The sequence below is a fragment of the Marmota marmota genome, unplaced genomic scaffold, assembly GCF_001458135.2.
Source record: "Marmota marmota marmota unplaced genomic scaffold, marMar, whole genome shotgun sequence".
Lineage (NCBI taxonomy): Eukaryota > Metazoa > Chordata > Mammalia > Rodentia > Sciuridae > Marmota > Marmota marmota.
The window spans coordinates 9,637,210-9,655,053 of NW_025999968.1; the positions used below are offsets into that span (position 1 = coordinate 9,637,210).

General features: G+C 41.1%; 1 protein-coding gene across 1 annotated transcript; it reads left to right on the forward strand.

Annotated features, from left to right (window-relative positions):
* The first annotated feature begins 13,210 nt into the window (after nucleotides 1–13,210).
* Dppa4 (developmental pluripotency associated 4) lies at nucleotides 13,211–16,545 on the forward strand. The gene is made up of 4 exons (XM_015478273.2): nucleotides 13,211–13,455; nucleotides 13,541–13,591; nucleotides 14,552–14,864; nucleotides 16,343–16,545. Exons 1-4 carry the CDS (start codon nucleotides 13,273–13,275, stop codon nucleotides 16,543–16,545), a joined length of 750 nt encoding a protein of 249 aa, XP_015333759.2. The 5' UTR covers nucleotides 13,211–13,272.
* The last annotated feature ends 1,299 nt before the right edge of the window (nucleotides 16,546–17,844 follow it).

Below are 17,844 nucleotides of genomic sequence, written 5' to 3' on the forward strand. Positions count from 1 at the left end.
GGAATATTACTCAGCACTAAAAAATGACAAAATCATGGAATTTGCAGGGAAATGGATGGCATTAGAGCAGATTATGCTAAGTGAAGCTAGCCAATCCCTAAAAAACAAATGCCAAATGTCTTCTTTGATATAAGGAGAGCAACTAAAAACAGAGCAGGGAGGAAGAGCATGAGAAAAAGATTAACATTAAACAGGGACGAGAGGTGGGAGGGAAAGGAGAGAGAAGGGAAATTGCATGGAAATGGAAGGAGACCCTCATTGCTATAAAAAATTACATATAAGAGGAAGTGAGGGGAAAGGGAAATTAAAAAAAAAAAAACAAGGGACAGAAATGAATTACAGTAGATGGGGTAGAGAGGAAGATGGGAGGGGAGGGGAGGGGAGATAGTAGAGGATAGGAAAGATAGCAGAATACAACAGTCACTAGTATGGCAATATGTAAAAACGTGGATGTGTAACCGATGTGATTCTGCAATCTGTATACGGGGTAAAAATGGGAGTTCATAACCCACTTGAATCAAATGTATGAAATATGATATGTCTAAGCTTTGTAATGTTTTGAACAACCACTAAATAAATAAATAAATAAAAATTCTCTCTTTCTCTCTCTCTCTCTCTCTTTAAAGAAAAAAAAAGAAAGAAAAGGGGATCAAGAATAGAAATTTTGTTCTGGAAATTTAGCTTAGTGGTAGAACATTTGCTTGGCATGTATGAGGCCCTTGATTTAATTACCAAAGGGAAAAAAAAAGGAAATCTTGACACAAAAATCATCCTAAAAATATTGATAACTCATAGAAAATTATACTAGTGAGTTGACTGCAAAGAAAGTCTTATTATAGTCATAGTCATAGATGTATAATTGATTACCAATGTAATTGTTTACCAATATGTTTGTTTCCAACACAAACATAGTTTGTTTTGCCTTGCAAACCCTACTGATAGGTTAAACCATAGCAATCTTATAAGGAAAACAAATTTACTGAATTTTATACTATAATTCGTTGCAATGGAGTTAATACATCATTTAGGTTTTCTAGAAATTGCCTTCTCACATTACCAATGGCTTCAATTCCAGCTGCATATTCCATATCTATATAAGGGAAGATTTTATTTTATTTTTTCAAACTGTGTTTCGTTTTCATATAGAACATAACTCATTTTTGGCTATTATGTTGTTCCTGATCCTTGCAGAAAAATGAAGAGATCATCTGCTACTTGAACTCTTGCTTAGCTTGTTAGATATTTAGGTTGACTTGAACATGCCAGATGTTATCCAGTTGGCAAAACAGCATTTTCTTTACCCATCTGTGTGCAGATCTCTCCATTTAATTCTCCAGCTGTATTGCTTTCTGCCTAATTGTAAATAGCAATATTGAAATGTTTCCCAAGACATGTACCACCAGTGTCCTCCACAAGGACCTTGGAGTCATCTGCCCCCGTCTCCCAGGTCCCCCTTGTTCTACTCACATGTTATTAAAATCATCACAGTTGCAATACTGACATCCCATCTGTTAGGATAAGGCAGTTCTAAAGCTGACTAAGCCAACTGGGATTATCACTTCTAAATTCAGCTAGACACCATGAAGAGCTTTAGAAAAAAAATGTTTACCTTTTTTAAAGAATGCACAGAGATGATTAATGCAAGCTAAGAGGAAAACAAACTATACTGGCTTTGACGAATGATGAAAGTACTTTTGTCTTAAAATTATTCTCTGAAGCCCTAAATCCTGTGGAAAGTATTTTAATTTTATTAACAAATCTTCTTATTATTTAAATAAGTTTCAAGTGTATAAACCAGTGATGCTAGCAGAGCTCGTCCCTTTCAAAGGAATTATTATCATCACCATCATCACCACCATCATTTTCAGCGTCACGATTATTTTGGTACTGGGGGCTGAACTGAACCCAAGCGTGCTTTATAATGAAATTACATCCACAGACATTTTCACTTTTTATTTGAGATAGGGCCTTACTAAACTTCCAACACTGGCCTTGAACCTGTGATCCTCCTCCCTCAGCTTCCTATGTTGGTGGGATGACAGGCGTGCACCACCATCTCTGGCTTCAAACAAATTACTAAAACAGCAGCTTTACTATTAGTTAATGTCTCCTTCATAAATGTTTAAACTGAGAGGAAAAGGAAGTAAATAACCCATGGTTTAGTAAAACAGGATAGAAGAACATTTTTTATATAACAATAAAAACTAAAATCCATGGGGCTGGGGATATAGCTCAGTTAGTAGAGTGCTTGCCTCAAATGCACAAGGCGCTGGGTTCAATCCCCAGCACCACAAAAAAAAAAAAAAAACTGAAATCTATTGAGTTGTTACTGTGTGTCAGAGATTTACATTCATCATCTCATTTAATTCTCATATGAATCTTAAGGTAAATACTGCTGTTACTTCCATTTAACAGAAAACAAACCAAATAATTAATTTGCCGAATGCATAAAAGATTACAAATAGAATATTAAGCCACACACAGTGTTACATGCCTGTGATCCCAGTGATTGGGAAGCTAAGGCAGGAGGATCACAAGTTCTGGGCCAGCCTCAGCAACTTAGTAAGACCCCCATTTCAAAATAAAAATAAATAAACAGGGCTGGGGATGTAGCTCAGTGGCAGAGTACAGATGCTTCATCTGGCTCTTTGGTCTATTGATTTTAATTGGTTTGGTTCATGAGGACCTTAGGTAAGGAATATATTCCAAACTCTTGTTATCATCCTCCTGATAATAATAATAGCAGTCTTCTTGGGGGGCTCTATTCTCCTCAAAAAAAAGTTTAAAATACAGCCATGTGTTGAAAGCCAAATAATCTCTATTTGACTGGAAGGACAAAAACTGAGACATGTTTCATCATGAGGACGTTATACCGTATGTATCTGTGGAGACCAGAAGTCCAGAGTGACAGTAATAGGATCACTAGTTGTCTCAAGGCATTTCTAGGTGAAAGCGTGATGGAAGGAAGACTTTGCTTAACAATGAATATAGGAGACGTGGGTGTGCTGGTGCACACCTGGAATCCCATCTACACAAATAGGAGGTTCACGATTGGCGAGCCAGCCTTGGCAACTTATTGAAACCCTGTCTCAATAATGTATTTTTAAAAAAGAGAGAGCTGAGGGCTGGGGATGTGGCTCAAGGGGTAGCGCGCTCGCCTGGCATGCGTGCAGCCCGGGTTCGGTCCTCAGCACCACATACAACCAAAGATGTTGTGTCCGCCAATAACTAAAAAATAAATATTAAAATTCTCTCTCTCTCTCTCTCTTTAAAAAAAAAAAAAGAGAGAGAGAGAGCTGAAGGTGAGACTNCTCTCTCTCTCTCTCTCTCTCTCTCTCTCTCTCTCTCTCTCTCTCTCTCTCTCCCAGGGATTGAACTGAGGGGTATTTAATCACTGAACAAAATCCCAGCCCTTTTTATATTTTATTTAGAGATGGGTTCTCACTGAGTTGCTTAGAGCCTTGCTAAATTGCTGACGTTGGCTTTTGTTTGTTTGTTTGTTTGTTTTATGTTTTGGGGATGGGTACTGGCTATTGAACTCAGGGGTACTCCACCACTAAGCCACATGCCCAGCCCTATTGTGTATTTTATTTGGAGACAGGGTATCACTGAGTTGCTTACCGTCTCAACTTTGCTGAGGCTGGCTTTGAACTCGAGATCCTCCTGCCATAGCCTCTGGAGCCTCTGGAATTACAGGCATGGGCCACCACACCTGGCCTGAAGCTGGATTTTTCTACTACTTCATCTTCCCCAGCAGTTGGGATTACAGATGTGTTCCACCATGGGGCCCAAGCTAAACTTAACTTTTTTTTTTTTTGGTACCAGAGATCCAGGGATTAAACCCCAGGGATTCTTAACCATTGAGCTATATCCTGGCCCTTTTAATTTTTTATTTTGAGACAAAGCCTTATGAGGTTGCTTAGGTCCTCACTAAATTGCTGAAGCTGGTCTTGAACCCACAATCCTCCCACTTCAGCCTCCAGAGTACCTGGAATTGTCAGCATACACCACCAGGCCTGACACATTCTATAAATCTCGTGCTTTAGTAGAGTGCCAGACCAGTTCTCTGACATGTTTTGGAGTTGTTGTTAGCACTGTGATCCGAACTGATTCTGGGAATGCAGAAAACGTTCTCCTCCCATCTTTATCTCGCATGCTTCCACCTCTACTGTAGAACAGCTGAGAAAGATGTCCATCTCTTATTATTAGGCTTTTTCGACAATGTTTGCAAAAGCTTCAAAAAACCACAAAAGCAGGTGGTCCACCAATGCCTTTGCCACATGGGGTTGATGTTAGAGGGATAAAAAACAAGAGAGAAAAAGCCTGTGCTCAAAATCAATGAACATTGAATTCTAGAGATGGTTTAACTTAGTATCACATTTGAAAGGGGAAACACTCAGGAATAAGGAAATTGCACAGTTGTAATTTTCAACCATAACACAGCATCAGCTACATTTTGCTTTCCTTTGAGATACTCAGATGAAAGGCAAGCTGGCATGAATGCAAAGTGTTATTACCTATCTTCTCTTTGAAGCTGTGGTTATTTAGTAATCATTCTCATTTAAGTTTGTCTTACTGTTCTATGCATGGTAATGCTTCTAGCTCAGGAGGAAAGCAATTCTTATCATAAAAGCCACCTTATTTCAGAGTGGGGTGAAATTTAAAGCTGCAAGAAAGTGAATTATATTTAACAAGAGTTAAAGCTTTTGAGAAAAATGCAAACATGCTTCAGAATCAAATTAGCCTGCTTTTATAAACTCTCACTTCTAAATTCCTTGGGATGGTTATCTATGTAAAGAAAGAAAGAAAAAGCCTAACATAATCATATTTCTAGTCCGAGTCATTAGGATGCCAGCACTGAATGGACTCCAGGGGGCGCTATTCACATTAGCAGTGTGTTCCCTAGAAACACAAGACAGCCTCTTACAGTGGCCTCCTGCGGAGGGGGGCCTGGAAGGGACAAGACCGGATGATGATAAGAATCAACAAGGAAGTTCGTTCAGTGGGGCAGGTGGGAAGAAATGAGATCCTGGATGCTAATAGTAGCTGGGAGGGTGAGAATAATCAGTGCTGAGAAACATTTCCTACATGTTTTAATTTGGGAAACGTCAATGTTTCCTAAAATAAAATAAATCCTAAAAAGGATTTCTTCTGCAGGTACAGTGGCCCACATCAGCAATTCCAGCTACTCAGGAGGCTGAGGCAGGAAGATAGTACCTTTAAGGCCATCTGGGGCCTTCAAAAATGCAAAAAGGCTTTCTTGAAAAAATACAAAAGGCTGGGGATATACCTCAGTGGTAGAGCACCACTGGGTTCAGTTCTTAGTACTGCAGAAAACACAACACACACACACACACACACACACACACACCAATCTTTTGGATATGAATGAATGAAAAGGTGGGCTGAGGTTGTAGCTCAGTGGAAGAGCCCTTGCCTAGCATGTGTGAGGCACTGGATTCAATTCTCAGCACCACATATAAATTAATAAAATAAAGGCCCATCGACAACTAAATATATATATATATATATATATATATATATATATATATATATAAAGAAAAAGGTGTTTCCATACTGTTGTGAATCAATGAAATCATTCTGAACTGCCACTGAACTCTATAGAAATGTTAAATAAACCTAACTTTTGACCCAGGTCTGCAGGAGCACACATCCCAGAGAATCAGAGACAAGTGTGCACACCTGAATGGACACTACCCGTCCTACCGAGCCTCTCCAATTCCATCAAATATGAAGGGATGATTACAACAGGGTACAACTTTATTTTGTCTTCTGAAAGTTGAAATTAATGACATTGGAAGATTCATTGCCTGCAGGTAAACTAGAGGCCTCATTAACTTGGCTCATTTTATTCAGTTAAAACTTGTGTAAAGAGCAGGCCACAGAAGTAGGCTTGTAGTCCCAGCACTCTGGGAGGCTGAGGTGGTAGATTGCTCAAATCCAGAAGTTTGAAGCTGATCCAGCAATATAGCCAGACCTATCTAGAAAGAAAGAAAGAAAGAAAGAAAGAAAGAAAGAAAGAAAGAAAGAAAGAAAGAAAGAAAAAAAACAAAGAACAAAAGAAAGCCCAGATGAAATTCTCCATGTTTTTTAAATCTGTGTTCCTCCACAAAATTCTAACAGAAGATGAACATCCACCAAGGTGTGTTGCTGTGCAGGACACTATTTTAAACCCTCTGAGTAAGGGCTATTACTTTCATCACCATTCCTCCTTCCCCATTTTACAGGTGAGGAAAGGAGATGCCTGAAGGTGTTAGATAGCTTGATCAGGTCAGACCACTAATAGAGGGGAGGACTGGTTTAAGTGCAGTCTGGCTTTGGAGTCTCCCCAGGCTCTTTTTTTTGAGACAGAGTCTTGCTAAATTGCCCAAACGGACTTCGAACTTTCAATCCTCCTGTCTTATATTCCAGACTTGGTGGGACCATAGGCAGGCACCACCATTCGCAGTAGAGTCTGTGCTCTTAAGCAGGTCCTACTACAGTTCCGGTCACTGGCATCTCCAGTGTACACCTTGCAGAGCTGCATGAATGACCTTCTTGTTGACTCCCTTCCATCTCTACTTTGTTCCCCTAATTGCAGTTGAGAGAGTGTCACAAAATGCTGAGTCAACCTACCTTCACCCCCACCTTGAACTTTTTAATAGCTTCCTGTTGCTTTTAACCTATCCAAATCCTGATCACATCAGGCTATTCTTTCAGTCCCTCGTAAGGGAGGGGCTGCCTCCAGAATGTGCCCCTCCCCCCCTCCCAAGCCACTCCTTTCCTTTCCCCTTCCCCTAATCACTTAGTTCAATAAGCTTCCTGCAGAACCCTTACCCTTCTGGCCTTCAAAACCCTATTTTCAACCTGGTTTCGTAGTGCATACCTGTAATGCCATCAACTCTGGAGATGGAGGCCTGCTGAGGCCTCCTCACAAGTTAACCCTAACAAGTTAGTGAGACCTTGTTTTAAATAAAATAAAATAAAATAAAACTGGCTGGGCGTGGTGACACATACCTGCATTGCCATTAACTGAGTAGGCTAGGCAGGAGGATCTCAAATCCAAGGTCTGCCTCAGCATTTTAACAAGATCCTGTCTCACACAACAACAAAAATATGGGGGCGGGCGGCTGGCATGTAGCTAAGGGCTAGAGTGCCTCTGGGTTCAATTCCCAGTACCAAAACCAAAAACAAACAAACATACATACATACAAAAAATAAAAAATATAAAAATTACTGTGGGGTGTAGCACCTAGAAGATTCCCTGCTTTACTTTTTTCTCTTTGTTCTTTATTACTACAGATTAAATCCAAGGTCACTCTGTCACTGGATTATGCCCCTAGCTCCTCCTCACACCCACACCTTTTTTTTTTTTTTTTTTTGCACTGGAGATTGACCCTTGACCTTAACCCTTGAGGTGCTCTACCACTGAACTACCTCCACAGCCTCTTTTTATTTTTTGTATTTTGAGACAAATTCTTCCTAAATTGCCTAGCTGGCCTCAAACTTGCCTCTCCTTTCCTCAGCTTCTTGAGTAGCTGGGATCACAGGCATGCAACACTCTACCAGCTTTGCATTTGTTTTGATCACATACATGTAAATCCGTAGATATGTATATTTTTAAAGCACATGAAAAAGCATTTGCTAATGCTATTAGCCACTGACACTATTGGCCATCTGTCCTCCCTACCAGAGTTAAACCCATGAGGCCAATGTCTTTATTGGATTTTGTCCTGTTCTGTCTCCCATGCTAAACATAAAACAGCTCTCCGTACATATTTATTCAACTTGTGAGGAGATTCAACTATGAAGATTTTTTGAACTTAGGATAGACAGAACTTAGGTGTTAGAAGGATACCATAACAAAATAGTAAACAGTTTTTCTTTGTTTCCTTTTTGGTACTAGGAATTGAACCCAGGGCCACTCTAGATGAGCTCCATCTCCAACCTTTTTTTCTTTTTCTTTTTAAATTTTGAGACAGGATCTTGCTAAATTGCTGAGTCTTCCCAAGATTGCTGGGGTGCACCTGGAACTAATGATCATCTTGCCTCAGCCTCTTGGGTTGCTGGGATCACAGATATGCACTGCAGCACTCTACCAGTTTGTCTTTTTTTAAAGATTTTTAAAATTTTTTTTAGTTATAGATGAACATAATGACTTTATTTTATTTTTTTTATTTTTATGTGGTGCTGAGGATCAAATCCAGTGCCTCATATGTGCTAGGCAAGTGCTCAGCCATTGTAGTGCAGGTCTGTAAAACCAGCAACTCAGGAGACTGAGTCAGGAGAATTGTAAATTCAAGGCCAACCTCAGCTATTTTTTTGTAAATAAAGTAAATGCGGGAGGGGAGATTGAATCTAGTGGCACTTAACCACTGAGCCACACTGCCAGCTCTTTTTGATATTTTATTTAGAAACGCGATCTTGCTAAGTTGCTTAGGACCTCGCTAAATTGCTGGGAATGGCTTTGAATTTGCATACCTCCTGCCTCAGCCTCCAAGCCTCTGGGATTACAGACATGTGCCACTGTGCCCAGCAAGCTTTAATAATTTAGTGAGACCCTGTGTCAAATAAAAAAGGGCCAGGAGTGTACCTCAGTGGTAGTGTGACCCTGGTTCAATCCCCAGTTCTAAACACACCACCAGCTTTCCTCCTTGGTGTCTGTGGGCCTGCCCAGTCCACAATTTGCACTTCAATGCAATAGGGAAAAAAAAAAATATATATATATATATATATACACACACACACACACACACACACACACACACATATATAGAGATAGATATAGATGCATACTTATATGTGTATGGTATTTATTATCATTATTTATTGGTACTAGGAATTAAACCCAGGGGTGCTTAACCACTGAGCAACATCTCCAACCCTTTTTATCTTTTTAGACAGGGTCTTGCTAAATTGCTTAGGGCCTCTTTAAGTTGCTGAGGCTGTCTTGAACTTGCAATCCTTTAGTCCAGCCTCCCAAGCCGCTGGTATTATAGACTTTAAAAATAATTTTTAGTGTTTGGCATATTGTAAGTAGTGGTGATAGAAAGCTGGAGTTTTCATTGTTTGGGTGACTTGCATAAGAAATAGAAAGTATATAGTTTCTTCAAGTTCTGGTCCCTGGATTCAATTGTTTCCATGTGTTCCACCATGAATCCGTTAACATCCAGCTCAGAAGTCTCTGTTTGCTTTTCTTTTTTTCAGAAATCATCCCATGAGCTTCTGACTTCCCAAAGACTCCTGAACCACAATTTGGATAAAAATTAAGAATTCACAGAAAAGGATCTGGAAACACATTAATAACTCAGCCACACAACCATGGCCTCATAAATTAGCAAGGCAATTTTAGCATTCAGAAATTGTGGGGGAACTGAGTGCAGTGGCCCACGTGTGAAATCCCAGCAGTTCTGGAGGATGAAACAGGAGAATCACAAGTTCAAGGCCATCCTCAGCAATTTAGTAAAGCCCTAAGCAATTTAGCAAGGCTTAGTCCCAAAACTAAAAAAAAAAAAAAAAAAAGGTGGGGTGGGGTGGGGGACTGAGAATTGTGGCTCAGTGGTAAAGTGCCTCTGGGTTCAATCTCCAGAACCCAAAAAAAAAAAAAAATTGTGAGGGAGGGAGCAGAAGGGGAGGGGACAAGGAAGAGTGACTTTGGATGACAGGAAGTAGGAGGAGACATTTCAGAGTGCTCTGGGGTCAGGGGCCATTTGGGAAGGAGAATTTTCTATCAATTTCAACTTTTTTTCCCCAAGTATGGAGAATTCAGGAGACAAGGAGGTAAATACAACTTTGTAAGTTTGTTTTCTCTTCTTCTAGTATCATGTTTCTCCTTCTGAGCACACTTGATCTTTCTTTGGGGGATAAAGGAAAGGATTTAAAATTTTTTCCTCTTTCTTTGTTGGGGAAAAAAAGAAAAAAAAAGCTCTTAGACACAGTCGCAGCCCAGTATATTTGAGTGAAAGAACAGCTAGGAAGTGACGCTCCCTGCTGTGATTGTGAAGAGGCTTTGTCTTGTCAGGAGAAGTTGAGAGTTACTACTGGGCCTGGAGGGAAAGGGTCACAGGAGAAAAGGGGCGGAGAGGGGGAAGCTTTTAGGAAGAGGTCATAGAGCTGAGGCGGGGGCGGGGGGGGGGAGAGAATGAAACCCCTTAATTCCATCTGACAGATCCTGGTCCTAAGCCGTAGGAGCTGGGTCCCCTTTGCTCAGGGTCAAGAGACCTAAGGAATGACCAGAAGCCAGACCCAGGGATGAGCATGCTTGAGGCCTCTTTCCTAGAAGCAGACTCTTTTTAACATTCTAAATTTTAAGATTTTTGTGAGGCCCCAAAGCAAGTACTTTGTGAAAGGGTTTTGCAAATGTTGATTTTGAATACGAATGTGAAAGTACTACGGAGTAGTAGTGCCAAACAAATGTTAATTTCTCCCTTTCTCCCACCCTGGAGGAAATTGGAAAGATTTTGGAGCACCCTTACCTGGGGTTTAATTATAATAATGTGCCCTTACCCAGTGTGTCCTTCCTCACCTTGACTTCAGCTTCTACATTTAAAAAGTAAATGGTTGTGAGGTTATTCTGTAGATTAAATGAATGAAGATAAGGACACGTCAAACCTATACCTATATAAAATAGAAGCTCAGCCAGGCACAGGGAATCACACCTGTAACCCCAGCTACGGGGGTGGGGGATTGAAACCGGAGGCTCACAGGTTGGAGACCAGCTCCTGCTGGGAGACTTAGCTAGAGCCTGTCTCAAAATAAAATTCTAAAAGGGACTGGGGATGTCGCTTGGTGGTAGAGTTCTTACCTAGCATGCTCAATGCCCTACAGTCGCAAAAGATAAAGGCCTAATACTTTAGCGTCTCTGTATTCAACAACTTACTCCCATTGCCCTTTGTTCTTTTTAACTCAGTCAAGATTTATTGAGTGCCTACAATAAAAGGGAAAGAAATTACACCCTTGTGGAGCTTACAATCAAATGCAGCCACAGGCATTGATCAGATCACAGGAGTACATATGAAATTCCAATTGACAAATTGTGGGCATGAGGCAATATGTGGCAGATCTGACTGAAAGGACTAGAAAGGGTTCCCAGGTGAAATGACACTTAAAGTGAGCTTCTGAAAGAAGAGTAAGAATGTCAACAGAAGCCTGCTAGGGTCTGGGCTGAAATTTCATGACAGGCCTCAGTAATCGCTTAGGCAAAGAAAAGAATTGCGTGACTGGAGGTTGAGGAATGGAGAGCAGCAACTTGGGACCAGGCTGAGATGGGAGAGAAGAAGCTGGCAGGTCGTGTTCTTCATGCAAAAAGCAGTCACCCACCTAAGGGAAATGACGTTTTTTTGCTAGCAGCCCTCTGGTTATATATGCGAAAATAAATTACTTGGAGTCAAGAATGAAGGAATGAGAGGGGAGACATTTTTGGGGTGAGAGATGATGGATATAGTACAGGACACAAGGACTTCTTCTCCCAAGATAAACTATTTTTGTTTATTTGCTTGGTTGTTTTGTTGTTGTTGTTGTTTTGTTTTGTTTTTTTTTTGTTTTTTTTTTTTTTTGTTTAGTTGGTTGGGTTTTTTTTTCAATATTTTTTAGTTGTCAATGGACCTTTATTTATTTATATGCGATGCTGAGAATCAAACCCAGTGCCTCACACATGCTAGCAAGTGCTGTACCACTGAGCCACAACCCCAGCCCTACTTCTTTGTTTATATCTATAACTCTATCTTGTACTTTCCTTGGGCTTTTTTCTTTGGGGGGGGGGTGGTCCTGGGGGTCGAACCCAAGGCCTCACATATGCTAGGCAAGCACTCTACCATTGAGCTACATCCCCAGCCCCTCTATCTTGTACTTTCAAACTGACTTCCTCTCATTTCCCCTATAATTGCTTACCTATATTGAAAAATGAAACTGGATATTAAGGTGATAGCCAGAGAAGCCAGGAGCAGTGGCACGCACCTGCAATACAAGTTACTTGGGAGGCTGAAGCAGGAGGGTCACATGTTCAAGGTCAACCTAGGCAACTTAGTGAGACTCTGTCTCAAAAATATAAAAGGGCTGGGGATGTAGCTCAGTGGTAGAGCTCCCCTGGGTTTAATTATAGAGCAGGTAGGTGTGTGTGGGGTCACACATCAGAGGAACGACTGACCAGTCCTCTACCCCAGAGGAGCTACACAGAGAAGTCGAGGCAAGAAGAAAGAGGAGCTTCTAGTCAACCAAGCACTTCAACACAGGGGACAAAACGAAAAAAAAAAGTGCAAGATGACCAAGGTAAAAGATCTACAAATCCTCTAATCCCACTTCCTCAGGTCCAAGAAGCCTGAAGAATTGTTCTAAAGGCATTGTAAAAATAAGTGAGGACAATGCCTAAGCTTGATTAGGGGTGGAATGTAGGGTTGGTTATCATTGACATTAGAATAATTAGGTAAGACACCTACGCTGTGCCTGACCAGTAACATGTGCTCAGTAAACCCTAGTGACCATTAGTGCCATTCCAGTTTGTGTCTGTCCTGGAGGTGTGTTCTGAGAACATTTATCGAATGGTGATTGTGAGTGAGGTACCATAGCAGCAGAATGAACAGAAACAGTAGAGCTAAGGAGTCAATAGGCACAGTAAGATCCGAGGGCTGCCCTGGCTGGTGGGGGCGGTGGGGAGGCAGAATTATGGGGGTTAGTGGTGGTTTGTGTTGTATTGCCAGGTGTTTATTTTGTTCTATGGTAGAAGACAAGATATCACTGAGCCATATGTGGTGGTGCACAGCCATAATCCCAGCGGCTGGGGAGGCTGAGGGAAGAGGATTGCAGGTTCAAGGCCTGGCTCAGCAACTCAGCAAGGCCCTAAGCAACTTAGTGAGACTCTGTCTCAAAGTTAAAAAAAAAAGAAAAAGAAAAAGAAAAAAAAAAGGCTGGTGATGTGGCTCAGCAGTTAAGTGACCCTGGGTTCAATCCCTAGTACAAAAAAATTAAATAAATAATGTCACTAAGTATTCACTGAGTATTTATGATCCCAATTGGAATATTTCAGAGGTTTTCCCAGGATGGAAGTGCAGCCACCTGGATTCTATAGGACGGGCTCAAAAGGAACAGGTGCATATGAGTCATGAGTAGTGGGGAGTTTCAGTAGAACTATTAGGTCCTAGGTTTGAGGTTCTGCCCCTTGGAAGCTATGGAGCCATTAGCAAGCCCTTTGACTGTATGATGGGGGATTGGACTATGAGAACTAAAAGTGATTATATTTTTTGAATGGGAAAGTGACATAGAAGTTAGTTATTGCTAATGTTCTTCCATTTTCCTTCAGCGTCCTGTCCAAAGAAGAAATCAGAAGATACTAACAGCCAAAAATGTCCCAAAAAGATATCAGTTCCTCCCCTACCCTTGGAACTGCCACCAATCAACTTTGTTCACCGAGATGTTTTGCGGGCCTGGTGCCAACAGTTAAATTTGAGCAGCAAAGGCCAGGTGAGGGCTCTGGGTGGGAGACACCCTGCTGGGAGGAGAAATAGGAACCTTGTTTTCTTTAGTAACTCTTTTTCTCTTGTCTTAGAAATTAGACACATATAAGAGGCTCTGTGACAAGGCTTACCCACAGCAAAAGGTGAGTAACGTTTTCTTTTAAGGAAAATTAATAGTTCTTACCCTGATAACCTACTTCTTCAGTAATAAGATTTTAGAGACCAGTTATGGTAGAAGAGCTGGGGTAGGCCAGGAGTAGTGGCACTTACCTATAATCCCAGCAGCTCAGGGAGACTGAGGCAAGAAAATCATGAGTTCAAAGTCATCCTCAGCAAAAATGAGGCACTAAGCAATTCAGTGAGACTTTATCTCTAAATAAAATTAAAAATAGGGCTGGAGATATGGCTCAGTGGTTGAGTGCCCCTGAGTTCAATCCCCGGTATCCCTCTCACACCAAAAAAGGAAGAAGAAGAAGAAGAAGAGCTGAAGTATGGCTCAGAGGTAGAGCACCCCTGAGTTCAGTCCTCAATACCAGGTGTAGGGGTGAGTTGAGGAGCAATCTCAGCCCCTCTTTCTTGCTTCTCCCTGGTCATAAGAAAGAACAATGTCTTCCTGTCTCCACTTAACATCAACATGGTAAAAATTAATGAAAAATTATTTTTTATTTTTGATTATTTTTTGCTGCTGGAGATTGAACCAAAGGTCATTCTAACCTCTACGATTGAGCTACAGCTCTAGTCTCTTTTGTTTTAATTTATGAATATTAATAGTAAATGTTTATGGGGTAAAACATTGTTCATTGGGTATATATTGCAGAATGTCTAAATTGAGCTAATTAGCAAGTGCATTGCCTCACAAACTATTTTGGTTTGTTTATTGTTGGCTTGTTTTGGTACTGGGTATTGAATCTCTCAGGAATGCTTTACCACTGTTCTACATTCCACTTTTATTTTTGTTTTGAGACAGGGACTTGCTAAATTGCTGAGGCTGGCCTCAAACTTGCCATCCTCCTGCCTCAGCCTCCTGAGTAGCTGGGATTACAGGCATGCACCACTGCATTTTCATCTTTACTGTTATTGTTTTTGTTATTTCTCACATTTAGCTCTATTTGCAGAATATTCCTATCACAGCAAACGAGACCCGGATGTCAATTCGAAGTAATTTGAAGGCGGACAAAAGGAAAAAGCCCCTGGGAAGTTCTAAGAAAAGAACATGTTCTGTGGGTACTGCTCCCCTTGAAGTGGTCCCTTCACCAGAGGAGTTGCCTGTCCTTGAGGAGCCCCCTGCTCTCTATGAAGAAGTTAGTACAAGTGTGGTGATGACATCTGCCCCGGAGGAGGTGTTGGGCTCCTGGAATACAGATGAAATCAGCGCCATGCAGGCGGAGACTGTGCAGTCCCCACCAGAGACCCATGGTAAGCCCAATATGGAGAGCTTATTCTGACTCAGTGAGGAGATAGGCTCAATTAGTAAAGTATATCTAAATCACCTCAAGGGCTGGAAATTCCTGGAGCCAGTAACAGCAATGTCTAACATCAACTGTTTGGCTGGGCACAGTAGCACACGCCAGTCATCTAGCCACTCAGAAGTCTGAGGCTGGAGGATTGCAAGTTCAAAGCCAATCTGAGCAGCTTAGTGAGACCCTGTCACAAAGAAAAATACAAAAAGAGTTGGGGATATAACTCAGCAGTAGAGCACCCCGGGGTTCAATCTCCAGTGTTAGGCAATCAATTAAATAAAAAATAAGCCAGGTAAAGTGGCACACACCTACAGTCCCAGCTACTCAGAAGCCTAAGGCTGGGGGATTGCAAGTTCAATGGCAGCCTGGGCAATTAAGTAAGTCGTGTCTCAAAAAGTGATTTTTTAAGCTGGGCACAGTGACACACACCTGTAATCCCAGCAGCTCAGGAGGCTGGGACAGGAGAATCAAGAGTTCAAAGCCAGCCTCAGCAAAAGCTAGGCTCTAAGCAACTCAGGGAGACCCTGTTTCTAAATAAAATACAAAATAGGGCTGGGGATGTGGCTCAATGATTGAGTGGCCCTGAGTTCAATCCCTGGTACCTCCTCCCCCAGAAAAATGATTTTTAAAAATTAATAAATAAAAAAGGCTGGGCATGTAGCTCAGTGGTAAAGCACCCCTGAGTTCAATCCTCAGTAATAAATAAATAGATAAATAAGTAAATGAATGAATAAATAAAAGAAAAAGGACTGAGAATGTATTTAGTGGTAGAGTACTTGTTCCCTAGGAACACACTAACACAAAAATTAATTAATTAATTAATTAATTAAAAATAAAAGTCAACTATATGGATTTGAGCTCTGGATCTCCTGGCATCTGTTGAGTGACATAACAGTCCCCAGTTTTCTTGTCATAAAATAAATCAATAATACAAAATTTATCTTCTAAGTATTATAAGAAATCCAGTGAAAGTTGAGACCTCTGAAGCTATTTCATGGTGGTCTTGAAGTATTTTGTTTTGTTTGCTTTGTGTTTTGTTTTTTCTCAGTGCTGAGGATTGAGTACAGAAGTGCCCTACACTGACCATTCTTTATTTTATTTTTTTTTTTATTTTGAGACAGGGTGAGAGGGTCCCACTAAGTTATACAGACTAGCCTCAAATTTGTGATCCTCCTGCTTCAGCCTCCTAGGTAGTTCAGGTTACAGGTGTGTGCCACCACACCTAGCCAGGCCTTTAATTTTGAACCTGCACTGTCTTTTCATACTTTCCTAAAATGCAGCAGGGTAGAATAGAGGTGAAGTTAGGATTCAGAGTTCATTTCTTGGGGATAGCATTTGAATACGATAGTTGAATCAAGAGTGACAGGCTATGGTCAGTCTGAACATGAGCATGTGGTCCTGGTATACTCATAGAAAATCTCGTTTCTTCCTCAGGTGTCAGGTGGTGTGTGGTCCATGGCAGAAGTCTCCCTGCAGACAAAAGTGGTTGGGTTCAGCTGCAGTTTCACGCTGGACAAGCCTGGGTACCTGAAAAGAAAAAAGGGAAAGTGAGCGCACTGTTCTTACTCCCCTCTTGCAGTTTTCCACCCCGACACCTGGAGGACAACCTGCTGTGCCCCAAGTGTGTTAAGAGGTAACCACCGGGTCCATTTCTATAAACTCAAAGTGGGCACCTGGTTTGGGGTTGAGGAAGAAGAAGGATACTCATTTATCTTCATCGCTGTTTATTTCAAGCACAAGTTATCAGTAAGGAGTTTTGAGAATATTAGTACCTAGGTAACTTTATCCCCAAGAAAAAGAACATTTATGTTTCAAAGCTTAATGCTTCTATTTGGAAACACAGAATCTGCAGCACAATTCATTGCGTAATGAATTACTATATTCAAAGTATATGGACTACAGAGAAATAATGACTAGACAAAAATCATCTTCCTCTAATTAGTTTCCAGTCTAATGGGGATGTACAGGCATATAAATAACTGGAGTGCCATGTGATGACCGTTGTCAAAAAAGATATTTCATTTATTTATTTATTTATTTATTGCAGTACTGAAGATCCAAATCAAGACCTCACGTGCTAGGCATCTCTCTATCACTGAGTTATATCCTAGTCCTAAAGAACGAACTGTTTCAACAGTACTGGGAATTAAACCCAGGAGTGCTCTATCATTGAGCAATACTCCAGCCCTTTTACTTTTTACTCTGAATCAGGGTTTCACTAAGTTGTCAGTGCAGTCCTGAAACTTATGATCCTTCCTTAGCTTCCTAAGTAGCTGGATTATAGGCATGTGCCACTGCATCTGGCTAAGAGATTTCTCTTTCTTTCTCTCTTTCTCTCCATTTTTTTTTTCCTGGTACTGGGAATGAACTCAGGGCACTTTACCGCTGAGCCACATCACCAGCCCTTTTTACTTTCTTTTTTTAAGAGAGAGAGAGAGTTTTTAGTACTTATTTTTTAATTTTTGGCGGACACAACATCTTTGTTTGTATGTGGTGCTGAGGATCGAACCCGGGCCGCACGCATGCCAGACGAGCGCGCTACCACTTGAGCCACATCCCCAGCCCCCCTTTCTACTTTTCGAGAGACAAGTTCTCGCTAAGTTGCTGAGGGTCTTACTAAGCTGCCCAGGATGGCCTTGAACTTGCTATCCTCCTGCTTTAATCTGAGTCACCAGGAGCATACGCATGTGCCACCATACCCAGCAAGAAAAGATTTCTTAAGGGAAGAATTGACAAAATAGAAAGGAGGGATAAATTCATCTTTCAGCATGGAGAGTAGTGCCAAGGCTACGAAAGAACTTAGACAAATCACAAGTTGCAAGTAGTTCAGTATGACTACAATGTGGTGAAATAGGGTGCAAGACCACAATTGTCTCAATTAATGCCTATCTGAAGCTATTGTAGAAATTACTTCAGTGAGAGGATTAGTTTGGGTA